Here is a 20,539-nt window from a genome sequence, read left to right as displayed (position 1 = left end):
CTTTGTATCCTGTAATATGTCGAGATGATCCATTATCAATCACCCATGCCTTGAGACTTCATTTGATAGTGCCGAATACAACACATGATTCTTAGGATCATAATTATCTTCTTTCTTAGTAATGTTTGTATAGTTTACTTGTTGCTTAGAATTCTCAAGGCAATGAGATCTATAGTGTCCAAATTTTTCGCATTTATTTTTGGATAGATCTTTCTTAGGTTTGTCATTCTTTTGATTACCCTTTTCTTCTTGAAGTGCTTCTTCATACCTTTATAGGAATTTGTGTTGAGAACATGAAGTTCTTCATCTTCAATTTTCAACTTTCCTCCTTTCTTAAGTTTTCTAAATTCTTCTTGAAGACAATCTCCCTTAAGTCTATTGAAGTCAGGAAGATTGTCTCTAGCACTTACTCCTTGTGTTAACATCTCCCATGAATTTGGTAACCCATCTATAGTCATCAGTGTTAGTTCCTTGTCATCAATTATGGTTTCTATACTTGCAAGTTCATCTCTTAGATTGGCAACCCTTAGGAAGTAAGAATTCATCGATTCTCCCTTTATCTATATATGATTTATTTGGCTTTTTAGTGCGAGGACTCTAGTTGCATTGTTGACCTCATATGTATTTAATAATGCATTCATCATATTAAATGCTGTTTGATGTTTCGTTAGCATGGGTACTATTTCATTTTTCACTCCATCTAATATGATCTGCATGACTTTCCTGTTTCCTTTACTCCAAATAGTTTTATTAGGTTCAGCAACAGGTTGTTTGGATGCTGAATCAACAAACTGTCTTACATCATTTTCTTCAAGAATCATCATGATTCTGAATTTTCAAGCATCGAAGTGTTCTTTCCCATCAGACTTGTCCTTGGGTTTGATTGTGTATGCCATAGAAGATAGAAGAATGATGCTAGATATATTAAGTCTAATTGTTTAATTTGTAGAGCCTAGGTTCAACTACCAGAGCTTTGATACCATGTAAAGTTTCTACAAATTTTGTTATAAATCAGACTTTGATTATATCTTCTATTCTTGCTGTAAATGATATTCTTAATCTTGAGAATTTAGGAGGTGTTATCAGAATATTAAATGCTATTCTGAAACTTGTTTTATCTCTACAATAATTCGTATAGGGCAGAATTGCTAAAGGAGCAGACTGTATGTTCTTTTTGTGTGTCCTTTATCCACAAACATACCCTACTTCCTAGGTCGGCTTCTAACTGATCCTAAAATCGGCGGCTAAGGAGAGGACTTTAGTTAGTTAAAAAACTAACTAAAGTGACTGATTAACTTTCGATAATGCCTCTAGGAGAAAACCGATTACTAGGATAAATGCCATTAAATATAGGCCTCTAAATCATGCAAGAACATGTTCATACGATCTGTAATCAGACCAGTATGATCTATCAGAGTTACGGAATTAACAAGAAATAAACTCTCCAAAAGCTCATAGAAGAGATAAAGACAGCAGTACTCATGGTATCTATAGAAAATAAGATCAAAGAGTTGTCATGCGAGATTATCATTGAGGACAACGGATTGAAGAGTCAACAAGACATTCTCACAGAGTTTGCATAAGCCATTCGCCTACAACTTGAAGTGGATGACTTCAATATTAGTGTGCTTGACACATTTGCAAACTGGAAATGTTCATTTAGAATCTGCATAATCAAATGAAGGTTTGTAACAAGGAAATATCTAGGCCAGCAAGCACACTCAAGAAAGCTACCATGATTTTACAACACATTGGAGAACCAGATGCTGCAGTTGTACGAGAGTCCCTATGGAAGTTTGGAGAGTTGGTTGATACCATGTGAAAACTCCAAATCATATTTTACATGCTTTAAGTAGATTAGTGATAGGAAAGCTACATGCAAAGGGCATCTATGTTGTCAGTACAGGATAACATGTACCTGTACAATCAGCTCATATAGTTAAGTTGCAATTGCAATAAGCATGCAACTTTGAATAAAGTCAAAGTAGTTAGTTAGGATAAGTATTGGTGGTTGAGGTTGTCCCACTTTTTTCTCCACCTTTCTCTCTTCGTTTTTCCTATATAAAGGAGAGAGTTCATTATCAATAATCATCTTTTTCTTTATTGGAGAAGGTTGGGCTTGGGACTAGAAGGCTTTGTATTTCTTGTTGCAAATCTTTGAAGTGAATAAAGAAGCAAGTTTTTTCCCAAAATTTGTGTTGAGATTCTTGGAATTGATCATTGTTTCTTATGTTACGTTGATTCATTCATCTTTGTTACTTTTTTCTTTAAAAGCATTTGAATGTTTGATGTTATTTTTGGAAGACTTTGAACTTTCTTAAACGAGATTAATCTAGTTTGTTAGTGGCAGAAAGTACTAAGATTTGAAGACTTTGAGCTTGATTTCTTAAGTATATTATTTCATATGTGGATAGTTGAATAGAAACTTTGATCTTTGTTAGTTATTCGCCCTTTGTTTTAAAAAGGTTGCTTGTAAGAGACTTTGGTTTTTGTTATCAACCACACAAGTCAAGTATAACTATTGTCTTAAGGTTGTTCTTATGTCGATACTTAAGCCACTGGTATTACTCTAGCACTATATTCCTTTTGTTTAATTGCAAGTAGTTGTTGGTAATAGAAAATCATTCCTAAAAAAGAGAGGAATTGATTCAGTAAACCATCCTTTTGACAATTCTAGTTAGGTCTTTGTTGTAGCCACCTATGGGAAGAAGGGGCCCTCCCCTATTGCTAAGAGGAGAGATTTATCTCACTACACTGCTGCCTAAAGTTCCCATTTTGTAAGCTGTGATCATAGTGGCATACAAAAATTTTAGCCAACAAGATCACAATAATAGGGTAATCTCTCAAACTCCGATGCTGGCAAAAATGGGGACATTACACATAGATGTGCACCACCTTTGAAATTTATGATTCCTTCATTAATTATAAATGTTCATTCAAACCCAAGCTTAACTTGTATTCAATCTGCAAAATTAAACGTCTGGAATTTCTGTAACGTTTTGCTTGGATTTTCAATACTTGTACTTGTGACATCAATGACAAATATCTCAGCAAGCTATGATGCTATTGTTCACATGAAATGTGGAATAATGAATGCATGTTTTATTTATAAAGAATGAATATTTTATTTATAAAGAAGGGCACATTTCTTGGTTTTATTCTCTTTGATTTATATTTTAAGGTACAAATCAGGTCAAAGTGCTTTTGAAGAGTCTTTGCCACATAACAAATGATGCTTAATAGATAGGCATGTTGTAGGTGGGTCCCAACTACTTGAACATGTTCTGAATCTGTTTGGCATCTTCCTTGAGGTTTACAACCACTAAAAGATGGGCTTATATCTTATTGGTGTACTCCACAAATGCTTCTACCTCTTAAAACATGTTTAATCCTTCCAATGAATGCTTTTTCACTTATTGCACTTAAACAAATGTCAACTAGGCACATTGTTTGTATCATTGTATTTTCAGAAAGGGCTTGTGCCCAAGTGTTCTCTATTTTGAACTTTTCCACTTAAGGTTTGATATGATTACAATTGGCAAATGCTAGGTGAATTTTTCATGTCAAAACCTTCACAACACATTGTTAGGTGTGCTCTCTGAGGGTTATAGCCACATCTATACTTGGAATAATTTTTATCATTACATTCTCTTTTTAAAAAATTTACCCCAAATGTGCATTAGACTAGCTTTTGTCACGCTAGGCATGCTCCTATTGCCTCTTTTTCATGACAAGTTCATTTAAGGCACACTCTTAATGGGTGTCTTTCAAGTCTTCAAAAAGCCAAATTGCGTTCTCTTGGACAAACTCTTATTGTTTCTTCTTGTTTCTTCGCTTAAACACACAATGCAATTGTAAGAAGCAACAAACCTTTCTTAGGATCAAATAGGGAACAAAGGTAGAATTACAACACTTAACATAAATATGTAACAAACTATGGATGAATTTGACGAAACATGCAAAAAGGTCTTTGACACATTTTTTGTAGGGGTGAAACAATTCATCAACACAATTGGATCAATAGTTTTCTATTTTTGTGATGTGTGTGCAATTTCTTTCTAGTTTCTCTACCAACTTGAAAACATCCTGCAACTTGTTGATGTAAGTTTTGTGACCGCTCCAACTTGCAGATCAAAATACCAAGTATTCTATGCTCTCTTGAGCAAGGAAATTTCGGATACCAAACAATGTAAGAAATGTGCGATCAAATGAAGTAACTTCAAGGTTTACAATGTGTCCTAGGGGCTTGATGTTGGATATAACTTAGTTTATATGATGTGATATGCTGGTTTTCACAAAGGGACTTAGGTCATTTTTTCATGAATCTGTCAAGTTTCTTTAGTTGGTGAATGATTTTGCAATATAGACTCTTCAACAATCCTAACAAAGGTATTGAAAAAAAAATGCAAAAAAGGTATTGAGTTTAGGAGTCTAATCTACTTCTACCAATGCAAGACACTATCGATGACTTAGTGAAACCAAGCGAAGCTTTGGTTCACCAGCTGGAACTATGCAAAGTTGATGAAATCTCCCAAGAAGATTTTACAAATCACTTACATCGTCACCATAAGCCATGTGGATCAATGAGCATACCTAACTAAAGTTAACTTTAGAATGAGTTCAAACTAACTATGTACTGCATCTTGCAATAAAAAAATAGAAATGGTATAAACATAAAAGGTTTCATCATTAGTCAACAATAATATCTTCCATTGAACTACTCAACTTAAGCAAATTGTAGCTAATTGAGTAGTAGTGAACCATGTTAACATCTAAAATAGGACAAGTTCACCAAGCTTTAATGAGTTTGCAATTATTTTTGGGAGTATCTCAACAATAATTTTACAATTAGTTTCTCCTCGCTTACAAATGAAATGAACAAGCCTTTACATAGGACTTTGAATTGCAACCAAGGGCTCAAATTGATTCAAGACCAATGACTGAGATAATTGAATGTAACTCTAGTTAGGGTTTTCTATAACTACCACTTATAAATATTAAAGGCTAGCCAATTAGAATTAGAGCATACTCTATGGGAAAATTCCATGCCGCATAGGATCGCAACAAACTTTCATCTAGAAGAATGCATCCCTTATCCTTATTTTTGATGTTATATTGAATGCATCTAGGCATGATGATAATGTGGAATCGCTTGATTGATAAAAAATGAGTGGACGCAACATCATCATGCTTATCTTCAAATCTTTTTTCTTTGTCAAAGAAAAGTTTTTTGCAATTTGAGCAATATCTCTTGATACTCACATTTTCAATCTAGATTAACTCCTATTAAAACTATCCTTGCTAGATCTCCATGGTGCTTGACAATGATGTGAAATAATTTGATTGATAGAAAATGAGTGGATGCAACATCATCCTTCTTATCTTCAAATCTTTCTTCCTTGTCAAAAATAAGTCTCTTGCAGTTTGAATAATATCTCTTAAGACTCCATGTTTCCAAACTTGATTAACTCTTATGAAACTATCCTTGCTACATCTTCATGGTGAGTTCCTTAGAATGATCATCTTTATGTAATTGTGGCTTGGACCGTTGCACTTGCATTTCCATTATCACTTTGATTTCCATTCTCGATGTCAACCTTGATCTTGTTTTTCTTAATGAGCCACTTGAAATTGCCTTTGTCTTGAAACTTTTTGTTGAGTCCTCCATGTAGATTTTGATGTTGTAATTATCCTTTTGTTGGATCATGTAGCATTTTCCACTCATGAAACAATTCGTCGACTTGAACTATTTGATCTTGAATATCACTTTTCCTTCAAACTTGATCTTCAAGCTCACTTACTCTTGTGCATTCCTTGAACAACCTCTTCCATGCTATGGACAAACCTTGTTGATCACTTCCTTGGGCATGACTTCATGAATGACGCCGACCTTGTCTATTGTTTCATTTGATTTTACATTTTTAAAGATTAGATTCATGACGGAGGCTGACCTAAATCAAAATTCAATCTGTTTGCACTTTCAATCTTGTCAAACATGTTGACCACTTTCTTGGGTGCAACTTCATGAATGAGTTGGACTCTTCACCAAACATGGGCAGGAATTCCTTTTTTGCCGGACTTTTTAATTTGACACGATAAAAGATATATCATTTAGCCTAACGGTTTTTTAAACATGGATGGTAATTCATCATTTAGTCAGACTTTCACTCAAAGATGAGCTTGTTTTGGGTTGTCAGCTTAAATTCCTTTCAAAATTGGGCGTAAGTTAGGTTTTAACTGGATTTTATCTCCTAGTTTGCACACAATTTCAAGCTTTAGCCAGATTTTGTGAAGAATGTGGGTGCAAATGCACCTTTAAGGTTGGAATTTCCTTGATTTTTCTAAGGGTTTTTAGTTTTACCTTAAGAAATGCGATTTCCATTTTTTGGGTGCCTTGTCAACCTTTTGATTTAAATTTCAAGCACTTTCTTGGGTTCAAATTCAACAATAAGGATTTTTTGTGTTTCGAGTTTAAAATTTCCTATCCTTAGACAAGGATTTCTCATGATTTCTTGACTTTTCTTGCTTTGTGAACCTTGTACTTTTGGGACTAGGATTTTCAAATTCCAAACTTGGCATTCATCTTTGATACAGTGACCGTAGCATTTTCATCATTTTCTTCTTGCTTTCACATAAGTTCAGTATTCACTTGCTCAAGGACACCTAGGTCAGATTTTGCAATTGTAGGACAAAATATCTTCTCAAGATTGGAATTTTCAAGGAGCGAAGGACAAGGTAGTTGGAAATTTGAGGCCCTCAAGGACAAGGAAGATGAGATTCTTCATTTGATGAGGACAACCTCTCTATAGGTTGGAAATTCATATTAAATGAGGACAGCTTCTCCTTTTACATTAGATTTTCTTATTTCAATCCAGAATATCCTTTCTCTAATTAAGTATTTTTCATGTTTAATCTTTGTTTTTCTCCAGAATGCTGAGGACTACCTTTTCATTCCTCACTCAGCATTTGTCTTCAAATATTGATTTTTCATTCTTCACATCTCAACTACCTGATTTTTCCCTTACTCTTGTCTAGACAACATTGTGACAACATTTTATCAACACTTTGACAATTCCTTTACAATTATTTCACTTCTCTAACCAAGGATCCAAGACTAGGCAAGATGACTTGCCCAATTCCTGAGGAGGAGACTTAGAAGCCACAACAACTACCACTAAAACTAAAACTAAGCTAAGCAACCAAACTAATTAGTAAAAAGAGGGTGCCCCAATTTGCAATGGGGCAACATGTGAAAAGGTCTCATATATTTGATATCAACAGTGGCGGAGATTATATATGCCAATTTGAATAAGAAATTAGACATTCATATCTTCCTTCTGTAAATCTACTCTAATCAAAATAGACTTATTTATTTTATAGATTCATTCTTTATTCTTCTCATACACAATTTAATTTAATTTTACAAATATATGTATTTCTAAAAAATGCCAAGGTTTTCCTGAGTTTAAGTTACTGAACCATGCTTCATAGAATCACAATAGATGGAGAAAGCCGCAAATATAAAACAAACACTTTATTAGTCAGTTTAAATTATTCCCAGCTCACTCAGTTTGTTCCTCTGAATGGGTAATTTGAAATTTCCACATAAATTTTTGCAGTTTTTATTGTTTTCTCAGTTTGCAAAGCTTTTTTCCTTTTTATTCAGCAAGTTCTAAAATAAAGACATTGGGATTGTTGATAGACTGAATAATACAGTAATAGTATTTCTGATTATGGTTGCAGAGTCTGCTGAGTAAGTTCTTGCACTATTATGATGTCTCACGGCCCATCTTTTATTCAGCAGAGGAAATGTTGAAATGGGCAGATCTTTATGGATATACAACACAGTCGCTAGAGGCAGAATTGGTCGCTGCTGGATTGTCCTCTCGTTTGATATCCGAGCTCATAACGGTGAGTTGGGGCATAACTCTTAATATGTATTTTACTTGTTCTGTGGGTTTAACATGGTTTTGGATCAGCTTGGGCTGGAAAAGCACGATCAATTTCAATATGAAACAAATATTGTACCTCTTGATAACTAGGGAAAGGATAAAGAGTGATATCTATTAGGATTAGTATTTAACTATTATTATGGAACATTTGATTCTCCACGGGTGTGCTTGTGAAATAATTCAAACTGTAATGGAAATGACTTTAAAGGAGTTTCTCAGTTGGAATTTGGTTCTTGTTGGTGTTAGAAATGTTAAATGCCCCGATAACATTTTTATCTGAAAAATATAGGTTTCTCTTATCCTCCAGAAATATAAAACATACTAGTTGGTACCAAAGTGCAACAATTAGGTCCTTCCCATATCTGAAATTTTTTCTGTTGCCAACCTTTTGAAGTTATGCACATCGGTATGATATTGGTTATTGGCTTCAATCTCCACCATTTAATATATTCATTGCGTGTTTGGTATGCCAATTGGATAAAGAGTGATATCTATTAGGATTAGTATTTAACTATTATTATGGAACATTTGATTCTCCACGGGTGTGCTTGTGAAATAATTCAAACTGTAATGGAAATGACTTTAAAGGAGTTTCTCAGTTGGAATTTGGTTCTTGTTGGTGTTAGAAATGTTAAATGCCCCGATAACATTTTTATCTGAAAAATATAGGTTTCTCTTATCCTCCAGAAATATAAAACATACTAGTTGGTACCAAAGTGCAACAATTAGGTCCTTCCCATATCTGAAATTTTTTCTGTTGCCAACCTTTTGAAGTTATGCACATCGGTATGATATTGGTTATTGGCTTCAATCTCCACCATTTAATATATTCATTGCGTGTTTGATATAGATATTTGCTGTCAAGATTTCTGATTTTTTATCAAGCCATTCATCTGCTACATAGTGGGATTTTGACTGTCTTTCCTCGTTCTAGACATTGCCTTCAATCTACAGACTTTACTACATTCATTGCATATTTGGTGCCCTTGAGCTCTGATTTGAAATTTATAATATTGAACTGCTGATTCCATGCCTCCAGCTTTTCTTTCTGATCACTGAAATTTTAACCTGTGTAGTAGGTAAGTAGGAGATATTTTCCACAGCAAGTCAAATTGTGATATTGCTAGCAGGAATTAGCAGTGTAGTTTTTGACTCAAACTCATCAACCCCTGTTTCATGAGTAGTGATTCACATGAATCCATCCCTCATGAGAATAAATGGAACACTTAGCACTCATTGGATCTAGGTGATATTCACAGAGGTGAAGCACCAGGAGTTCCTGGGAGGTCACCCATCCCAGTACTACTCCAGCACACCCTTTGTATGCTGCGCCCTTTGTAAACAATCCACATTGACAATACTGTGGTTCTTTATGAGGTTTCAACCTATACTGATAGACAAGTTTCAATCTGCTGTGGAACATATAGAGATTCCTCATTTCAGTCATCCAATTTATTCATTGTAGATCACTGCTGGAATAGTTTGTGGATCATTTGGGACATCTTGGTTGTGGCTTACTTTTCTGCATCTTCCCACCTGCTCCCTCTTTTGAGACCTTCTTGGATTTGAATTTCTACATCACACACCCACTCATTTGTGGACACCAATCTGCATATTGGTGCAGAAAGGTCTCTGGCCTTCATTTTTTACGACCTGTTGTTTCTTAGTAAGCAGTATTGATAATGAGGCTTGGGTTGCAGTGCTTATAGAAAAACTTAATCTGTAGAAATTGAACCATTCACCCTGAGCAGATAACTTTCTGGCTTGGATTATAGCTATCTTCTGTCTTTGGTCACTGCTTTCTGCCTTATTCTCATGAGCCTAGTTATTGACTTGATTGTATCTCATGAGTCTAAGTTGAAATAGCACTATTTTTCCCAAACATTCTTTCAGATTTCCATGTTATATGACTATCCCAATATATCTCCCACCCAATAGGACAGGGTAGTTTTATGGGTGATATATCCTTGGTTATGTGGTAAGCTTGGTGGTGGTGTGTTTATTTATTCTGTGGTGATTTCTCCCACTATTTGTGGTATGTTCTGATAATTTTTAGTGTTTTCCTCATCTATTTTTCAACCTCTCTAAGATTATATACTCCATTCCCCTAAAGATCTTCTTAGTCATGTGTTCAAGATCTTGTGCTATACTTTTTTTCTCCTTATACTGGGTTTTCTTTGTATTATGCACTCTAACTCTCTTTCTCTGTAATGTCGCCTCAGACAAGACAGTGACAGATGGGTTTAGCCTATCATTTGGTTCCCGTAGGCCAGCAAAGTACGCAAGGGATCCTTTTAGGGGCTTGAGATGACATATAGAGGCTTGGAGAGCCAACTTGATTGGTCTTGGGCAGTCTCCTAAATTTTAGGAATCCTTATTTTTTAGGGTTGAACTAGGAGTTAGCAGGGACACACTAGAGACCTCTGGGATCATCTTGGATGCTGGTGGCACAATTCCTATTTGTTAGGAGATTTCCTAAAATTTTGGAATTGTCAGTTAGCTTGCCATGGTTAGACAAACCTCAGTGGATACAAAGCAACAAGCAAAGCTCAAAACAGAGTCCAGATGAGCGAGCTACAAATTAATTTGCAAATAATTTAATATTTTCCTATGTTTGATTTAATAAAATAACAATATTACCTAAGTGCACACACCTGGGGTAAAACCCTGGCACACCAGATGCGCATGCGTAGTGCACCTACGCTCCACCATTGCCGTCGGAGTGATGCTGCACTGTGGCAGCATTGTTCGGTGCACCCAGCAAGTTCGTGGGTGCGTTCCAGGTGTGGGGGTGCACGCATGGGTGTGCGCTGGGGACATGTGGGGTGTGTCTGATGCCCATGTTGAAAAGTCAAAATTTTTAAGTTTTTTTATATTATCTTACCCATGAGAAGTATAGTAGTTTAATGATGATGACTTCGGTGTAGGGGATGATTAGAGAGCTCCCACCCTTACATTCTCATTATTGACATTTTGTAGATTGTAATATTGTACTCACTTTGATATGGGCTATGATACATTGTTTCATTTTGTTGTTTCATGCTACTCTGCTCATTGTAATCATGAGCATCTTGATCTTTATGATATATCATATTTATAATTTGAACAATGAATTTTAAATCTTTCATCTTTGTCATTTGATAGTCAATGGTTGACTTACATGGTACTATGTATGATTTATATTTTTTATTTATCATAATCATTATGCTTAAAACTTTAATGTTATTAATGTTACAACTCACTATGAGTATTGTGCTAAGTTCAATGTGTTGGGTGGATATTTTGCAATCGACAGTTTTGGGTAAAATCCAGTTGCAAAATAGGATGACCAGCTACATCGTGTGAGACAGAGTCTCTCCTACCTTAAAGGGAAGGCTCCCCCTTCTTACCGTTCCTTGCATCAACTCAAGGTAAGGAAGAAGTTGAGAGATTTTGTAAAGGGGCGTTACCAATATTCTTTTCTCTTAACTTTCAAGAAAGAATCCACTTGCTTGTGGAGCAAGTAATGGGCAAGGTGAAATCTCTAACTACGCTTCTATCTAATATCTGGAAATAGTGATATCGATAAACCAACACCAACTCAAAGGCTAGCTAAAAGTGTACCAATTTGGCTCTAAGTCCGGCCATAATTCTATATGAATAACCTTTACTATTGGGCCACAAAGACTTCCAAAGTAAAGATATACTAATTATTTTGTGAATCAAGAAAGAGATATAAGCTACAGACAAAGCTTTTAGTCTATATATCTCTACAACTGCTCCCAGTCAAAGCTTCAGATTCGGTTGCTTTCTAACTCTTTTTTTAACTCAATTATCAAGAATGCAAAACATGTGAATCAAAGACAACAAATGCAAATCACAGTCAAATCTTTTGACTTGCACAAGTAACAATCTCAATCAAAGTTAAGTCTCAATTGATTCTTTGTATTCACTTTTCTTTCAAAATGGCATTACACAATCAAATTTATGCTTGCACAGTTTCTCTAGAGCTCTCTTGCATACAATAAAAGATAGATTTTACAATAATAGAACACTCTTTTATTTAGGCAAAGGAGTTGAGAAAAAGATGAAGGAAAAAGTGGGAGCAACTCAACCAACTTTGACCAAGTCTAACTGAAAGAGAAATTATTGGATTACATATCATTACACATGCAACTTGTATTACATGTAATTACATAATTTCATGCAATACATCCTCTTTGATCTACAAACATAAAAGCAAAAGAACAATCTTAAAGATTATTCATAGAGCCTTGAATTTGATGATAGCATCAAGCACTTCAGGAAGATCATAAATCTCCATTGTCTTTGATATGGCTTCCATTCTAACTGCATCAACATATGCTGATTTGACAACCTTGGAATTTGTTGCTAGAGAATCTTGCAAGTGCTTTGGTAAATATTTTTACAAGGCAAACTTGTTCATTGTATGAGAACCAAAATCTTCAGAATCTAAATCAGCATTGATCATGATTGTATATTCTGAAGTTATCCCTTCAGCTGCAACCAAATTACCATGTTCATCAAGAACTTGGCAACCCACTTGTTCTAAGTCACATGTGGTCCCAACTTTTATTGCTTGGCAATCTCCTAAACTAGCTTGCAACTTTGTTACGAGCTTTCTCAGTGTGTCCTCCTTGTAACCCATGAGTCCTTGACATCTCTAGAATATTTCACAAGATGGAAGAACTTCACACGTAACCATGGCATCTAGATCAAATTTAGTGATCTCATCCCAATCATTCAGAATTTCTTTCAAAGTATTAGCCTCCTAAGCCAAAGATACAAACGAATCATGTGTCATTTCTTCAACAGTTTTTATATGTCCAAGAACTCTAGTCATATCTGTAATGACTTGTACTCCTTCAAAAATGACTTCTCCCATCCAAGACTTCGCAACTTCTACTATCATTTTCTCCTTAGGTATCTGAGATACAATAACAACATGTTGTGAGGATTGTTGTTGAATAACCTCGTTTAAGCGAGCAACCTCCTGCTTAAGCTGATTTTTCTTTCCCCATAATTCATGATTGCTCTTTGACACATTAGCAAGTGCGTCTTGAGCATCCTATAAGAAAACCCAATCATGACTATTTCCCAACTTCTACCTTGGTGAATTTGTAATCAAAATGAGTAAGTTCTTCAACTGGTCTGTTCACCAATGGCTCAACAATTTCAAGAAACTTGGTCTTTTCAGAATCAACTAAGATCCTTGAGACAATCTTATCTTTCAAAGATTTGGACTTAGTTTTCTTAATAAGAAGATCATTTAGGGGTACGACAACCTTTCTTCTCTTCATTGTGATCCTGCTTAACCATGTAGGCAAATTGAAATTTTCATCTATGGAAGCAGGTACACTGGAGACCATTGGCATTGATCCTGATTGTATCTCTGTTGTGATCAAGCAAGATTCAGTTTGCATAGCTGAATTCATAGGTGCATGATAAGAGAATTCTGTCATGAAAAACTCAAAACCAGTTAAGGATGTGTCAAGTTGAGAAACTTGACCTTTTGTAAGAGTTGGAAAATCCTCGAACACATTACCTAAATGTTCACATTGTTCCGCTGTTAAAATGGAAGGAGTTGCTGAAGATATAGACAGAGCCAATGCATTGACATATGAGGTCGGGATGGAAGGTGTGAAAACAGTGGAAAATAAATCCACATCATCATCTATCGTACCCAAAAAGACGCTACCTGCATGGATGGTTCATAAGTTTGTGTAGGTGTCGGAGTAGATATAATCACAACTTCTCCTTCTTCCTCATCTTCTTCATGAAGTTCTTCATCTGATTCTCCTTCTGACTCTGAACTTGTTCAGGTGTCTGAGATAATTTAAATCCCTTTCCACCTTTTAATTTGAATTTGAGGGATTTCTTTATATCAAAAGAAGATGCTCCATCTTTGCCAACAATTTCTAATTGCGATTCCAGGAGGACCAAAGCTTCCACAATCCGAACCCAACTTTGGTTTGACCCTTTTAAGACCTTTGATTTTCGACCACTTGTTAGTGTTTGCCGGAATGGATTGAAATCTATCAAGGATAGATGTACCTTCCTTTTGCTATCATTGAATAGGGAAAGGGCATCATTTATCAAAACCAGCTTGATGATATTCTGGATCAAGAATATTACCATCATCTTCAACTTGGAAATCAAATGGGATCTCGAGCATATTAAGATCAATTATCTACTGCAAAGTCAACCTGTAGTAGTCCATTTTTATTATATCCAACTCCGTCCACATGTCAATCCAAATATCCTCTATACGATGCACATGAGTAAATGCTCTCTTGATTTTTGAATTTATCTCTCTATAATCAAAATCAAATCCGGCTTTGAACTTCTTCAATGTAACTAACTGAAGTTCTGCTTCCATGGCCTTTGCTTTGTGTACAAAATATATCATGTAATGACCAATCACCAAGGGCTTGGCAGAAGAAATACCAAAACCTGGTCTATGCACAACATGTTGATCATATTGAACCTCCATGAGTTGTTTGGCCAATTGCATTAAAATGATCTTATCAGTAGCATACCTAGGTAAGGTATATGGTTCTCCTTTAAAATACCCGACCCTTAAATAGGTAAAGGTTGGAAATTGGATAAAGATGCAACCATACTGATTAAACTTGGCCCAAACTTCATCAGACACCCTTTAAACAGACAACTACTTATCAAACAAACACCAAAAATGTCCAAAGAATGCATCTTGAACTCTTCTATAATGGTATTTACTATTAGTCAGAGTAATCTAATCATAGTATTCCCAAACTGGAATTTGAAAAGGATCTCCTTTGGTCGAAAGCCCAGAAAAAGATCCCATATCAGCAGCGATATAGACAGGATTGGAATTCATGTAAAATGGTGTTGATGTTCCTATATTGAGCAACTGCTCACAAAGTGCAATGTTGATAAGTTCCCCCCAAAAGATATGTACCTTATTATCAATGATTAGGAAAATGAACTTATACATCCATGGTTCAAAATCATTAGAATCCTTGAGACCACATATCCTGCTGAGAAGGATAATTAGGTCTTTGTATTCCGACTTGAAATTAGATCTGTGAATGGTTTTTGGCCATCTTGAGAAGTTGTTTCTCTTGGAATCCAACCAATATAGATTAACATACTTATGATAATTTTCCTTATTCGCATTCCATATCTCCAAAGATGTCTCTTTGGTCAAATCCACACACTCTGCGACACTTTGAAAATCTGCTCAATAACCTCTAGATCAAGGCTTATAATAACATTACCATCAGCATCCTTGATGGTTTTCGACTTCGCACTAAAACACTTTGCACATCTTAGAACAAATTCTAGTTGCAGGGCAGCCATAGGAAAAGAAGACACCAAATGAATATTACTTCTTTTAATGTGTTTTCATTTCATGACTAGTAGGAGCTTCTATCCGTTGCATGAAATCGGTCATCTCTATATGCTTGATCTCCATATTTGACACACTATCAAGAATACATGTAACTTGGGATGGAGTGGCGCGAGCTAACTCTTTATCATATTGATATTTTATTTTGCCTTTCGATCTTGCAGATGGGGACATCTCTTGTGCTTGTGCTGCAATATGAAAATTCCAAAATGTGAACACATCATTAGAGGATATGGCTTCCATAAAAGCGTCGATTTCCGATCAACAACAAAGCTTCGAAGAATGGATTAGACACTTCAATGATCTAATGTGATGATCTTGAAAAGAGACAAAGTGCATGGGTGAAGTTTGGAGTATAGCTTGTGAGGATGAAAATATGAGGTGGAAGTGAATGTTTATGAATATGCTTTAAAACATGGAAGTGGAGTGCATAGGAATGTGTGCAAATGAAAACTTGTGTCTTTTTAAAAAGTGATTTAAATCAAAAACGGGTTTTCAAGATGTCGTTGCACGAAAAATGAATTACATGTATATGTGACATGCAATTAGAAATGAAAAGTGAGATTGCATGTAAATGTAGATGAAAAGTGAGTTTACATGTAATTGCATGCAAAAGATGAGATGCAATGTGTTGTGACATGAAATGAGAAATTACATGTAATTGCTCATGAAGTGTAATGGCAAATATGGAAGGAATAAATGCAATGTGCCTTGGCATGTAATGGTGGAGGTGGAATAAAATGATGCACTTGCATTCGTTGATGGAAGATGGAGTGAAATGAAACATGATCAAGCTCTTGGGAAAGAACTTGCAACTTCTTCCAAATAAAGAAAAACAAGAAAACAAGCAAGCAAACAAGAAAACAAACACAAAAGAAACACGTACCTTCAAACATGTCAACAAGAAAAATACCTCAACATGCAAACTCGAATTTGGAATTTGGGAAAAATCCAAAAGTGTGAAAAGGAGAGTGAACATTCATATTTAAAGAGAAAAAACACTTTTCATGGCATCTCTATCAACAAGTGTAACACATCAAGCCAAAATATGCAGTAGAATAGCAAGATAAGTATGAATTAATGAACAAAATTGAAAATGTCCACTTGTTGTTAATGATCCAAGAATGAAGGAAATGAAGTTTCAACTATGACAAATTCTCAAACAAACTTGGACCTCTTCAATCTTTCAATGAGGATTATGAAATAAGCATCCAATGAGGCATTTTTGGATGAGAATGCCCAAATCATGCCCTAGAATCTCTCCCAACTCCAACGTTTTCAATGAATGCAAGTTATTGAGATGTTTTTGGTCAAAAAGTGTTTCAAAACTGCCTCAAATGAATCGTTTTTGCAAATGGAGGGCATAAAACGTGTTTGTCAATAGCAAGATCATGCATAGAAATATCGAAACACCTCTTCTTTGCCCCAAATCATGATCTAAAATCCTCCAAATCTGGACGTTTTACAAAAACGTGGATCCAAAATGCTATGAAAATCAACATTTTTTGCAAGGAGACTCAATGGTTTAACCATGGAAAGACATGGAAGTGCCAAAACACCTCTTGAAGTGATTTCATGCCATGGAGGGATCAAATTTCAACAATTTTCATTTTGTATATTGGCTTCTATGTATATTGTCCTTTTGTATCACATCTTCTCTTGATGCATCCAGAACAACATTTGAAGAGTCGCTCTCTTTCCATTCCAAGGATGCTATACGCTATCTAATATTTGAACCTTCCCCAATGACGACACATGCTTTGTTTCACAAACAATGATATGTAGGTTTTACCAATGATTTTATTGGATGAATTTGACCTTCTGGAGCCGATAAATCTCTTCGAACGTTGTCTTTCCATTCTCTATCGATATTGGTGATCTTTCAGCATTATGGTTTTCCTGGCTGCTTGAATATTGTAAAACGGTGACTATTGATACTTATCTTTGACTTTGCTAGGTATTGAATATTTCACTCTAAAGATAGTCAATACATGCAGCTGTATAAGACGTGAGACCCTTTTCGTTACACTCGCTACTTTGATATATCTGGTGTACTGTCAAATGTAAACTTTCACAAGTATCTTCAGATTTTTTTAAAGCATTCTATGATACCAAACTTAACAGTTGAGTCTCTATGAAAACTTTGTGCTTCTTAATTTAATGGCTCAGCTTAAATTGTAATTGCAGAAACTTCATCCGAAATACTAGTGAAATATTCTCCTTCCAAAATGTTTCAAAACAACTCCACTAGAGATGATTGAATGGTAGTTTGAAATGTTAAACAATCTCCCTAGACATCTTTGACATCGATAACAATATCTAATCATCATGTTCTAGGCCTCAAGTGTCTTTTGACCTTTGTCATCAATGATTGTCCTTTTCCAATTCTCCAATGTTATAAATGGAGGCCCTGATTTATGCAAAAAATAGGGCTCCATCACCCCTATCGTCCCCAAATTGAGGCCCATTTTGTACTGCACTCGAAAATCGCCCCGATGCCTCCTTGCATCGCCGCACCCCTACACTAGTGTAACATTGTAAAATAATAATAAAATGATTATTATAGTTACTTAGAATAAAATAGTATATTTTGTGGGAGGACCAAACCGCTACACAACGTAACTCCATGTTTTTACTTAAGAATGAGAATTTTTAGCAGTGTTACCCTAGTACTAGGGTACGTTGGGACGAGTTTCTGGGACGCGGGGAAAATGGGCCTCATTTTCGGAATGGCTGGGGGACGGTAGGGGGATGTCGGCAAGCGGAGGACGGGGCAAGGAGGGGTGTTGTATAGTATACACAGAGATTGAAATGCTAGTTATGAAATGATGTTTCAGTAGAACATAATAATTGTACATAACAAAATTGCAAAATGAGCTAGAACTATTGAACATTCAACATAGTAAGATATTACATACCTAATAGTAACATTCAAAAATCAAAATTCAAATAGAAATTAAAGTACCCATCCCAAGGGCGACATGGTTGCGGAATGGCGGAGGTGGGGGTACTTGGGTACTCAAGCATCTAGTGTAGGGACATCTTGGGGACGGGTACTTCGAGGTTTGGGAGGGGGGTATGAGTCCCCGTGTTACACAGCTTTTTAGTAATGATAAAACACCCCCTCAAGTTGGTTGTCTTCTAGGTAGACAGGGACATAAAATAATAAAAACTTTATTTTAATGCTATTTCAAAGAAAGGAACCCTAATCAGGTTCGTCCTGCAAAAAGGAGGGGAAAGTATTGGTTAAAAGTGAGAGGCTTATCATTTTTGGAGTAGCAGATCGGGCAGTTTGGAAGAAGTTTCAGTAAAAATCAGGAAAGAGTTGAGAGATAACAGAGTAATATCTAGCTGTATAGCTACAGGCATGACAGGTCCAGCACTAGGAAGGACATGGGTGATATATTATAGTAGTTTGACATTTTTAGCAGCCTTGCTTCAGACCTCAGCAGCAGATTAGCAGAATTTGGTATCATAAATCTATTCTAGACAAGTCAAATAAATCTGATGTATGTACACCCTTGCATAAATTGATACTTTCAGATTTAACAGAGCTAGTCAACTATGCAGATTTAATCAAAGTTGCATTGTTTCTTCAACATTAGCATCCATTTCAGGCAAGAGCCTACAACACAACGGTAAATTGTGAGTCTTTCATATGGGAGGTCTTGGGTTCGAGTCTACTCGAGCTTAACACACAATAATAATTAATATCCACAAATAATAATAAAAAATAATAAATACTCTAGGCTTCAGCCGTTTACTGATTAAAAAAAAAAAACATTAGCATCCATTTCTAGAAAAGTAATTGTTCTTGCAGTGTTCATTATTTCCAGTATTTCAGTCATTTTTAAATGTTCATAAACCCTTCAAAAAAAAAAAAAAATTCAGAAAAGACTCAGAAAAAAAGACAAAAAATCAGACTTGCAAAAAACAAATTAGAATCTCTGCTAAAAGTCAGATTTGGCAAAATAGACCAACGAGTGTATATTACAGTGGTATCAGAGCACAGTTTCTCCTGCCATCCTGTGGGACAGTATTCAGGGTGAATGAGTGGTCAGCAGTTTGGAGTGAAGGTTACAGGGATTTCAAGTTTAGTGATACCTGGGTGGATTAACATGACTGAGAAAGCAAAGGAAAAATCTGAATCTCAGAGCCTAGGGGCTAAAATGTCGAGAAAATTTATACCATGTTGGACATAATGTCTTAGCTATTTAGGCAATTAGTTAAGCAAAATCAGACTAGAGATGAGCAGCCACAGCATACTTCCTATTCAGAAGAAATTAGTAGGGCACAGTGAGAGCGTTAAACATCAAACACAGTGCTGAGTCTTTACAACCTGTATTTACTCCACAGGAGTCGTCATCCACTCGATAGGGTAGAGGGCCAGATTTAGAGATCTTCAATGACAGAGAAGATCCGCCATTACTGCACTGAATATATGACCCTACCACCAGAGGTTAGGGAATTTATGATAGTTAAATAGTTCATTGGAAAGAAGAGGCTCCAAGCAGGAACAACAGTCAGAGTAGAGCTCATGGCACCACAGGGTAAAAGGGATCTTCAGCAGGTAGTTGTCAAGGTAACCTTGCCACATTTTGACGAAGGAGAAAAATGTTCAGCTCGTGCTCGGCTATGCAAGTCATATGATCACTTGTTATTGAAGCTCCTGTCAAAGGAAGAGGCAATTATGTTCACCACTTTACATCTAGATGGTGTAGCACATGAGTGGTGGTACCATGGGCTGATCACCTTGGAACATCGATACATTACCTCCTATTATGGGTTCAACAATAGTCTCATTGAGCATTTTGACCATAAGGACCTAGAGATGTATTTTAGGGTGCTTGCACAACTCCAGCACTATGGGTCATTAAAGGCATACATATCCGAGTTCCGGAAGCTATCGGTGATGGGGACTTTTAAATCCTATGCTTAGAGAATTTGATCCATCTGCACTTCAGTTGGCCATGATGAGGGCAAGAAATATGGAACATGGTGATTTTAGAAATAAGTCATCCTCCAAATATTTCTCAAGTAGTAAAGATAAAAAGCTTTTTCATATGAATTTAGAGCAACAAAAGAAAACATTTCAAAAACCTAATGATGAGCTCTGAATGACTTGAGATGCAAGAATCTTTGCTTCAAATGCAAAGAGACATGGGATCCTAAGCACAACTGTACAGAAAAAGGAAAG

General features: G+C 35.8%; 1 protein-coding gene across 2 annotated transcripts in view; it reads left to right on the top strand.

Annotated features, from left to right (window-relative positions):
- The window catches only part of FCLY (farnesylcysteine lyase), a 168,056-nt gene that overhangs the window by 69,939 nt on the left and 77,578 nt on the right, over positions 1–20,539 (top strand). The window contains exon 2 of one of the 2 annotated variants that reach the window (XM_089800387.1): positions 7,744–7,911. The exons of the other annotated variant lie outside the window; for it this stretch is intronic. Coding sequence (XP_089656513.1) covers positions 7,744–7,911 — 168 coding nt within the window. The remainder of the gene's footprint in view (positions 1–7,743; positions 7,912–20,539) is intronic. 2 annotated transcript variants of the gene reach the window in all.

The sequence above is a fragment of the Cupressus sempervirens genome, chromosome 9 (assembly GCF_028749045.1).
Source record: "Cupressus sempervirens isolate cs-2001-9-10 chromosome 9, ASM2874904v1, whole genome shotgun sequence".
In the NCBI taxonomy this organism is placed as follows: Eukaryota; Viridiplantae; Streptophyta; class Pinopsida; order Cupressales; family Cupressaceae; genus Cupressus; species Cupressus sempervirens.
Note: the sequence above shows the minus strand (reverse complement) of the source record. Positions and strands in the feature narration are given on the sequence as shown.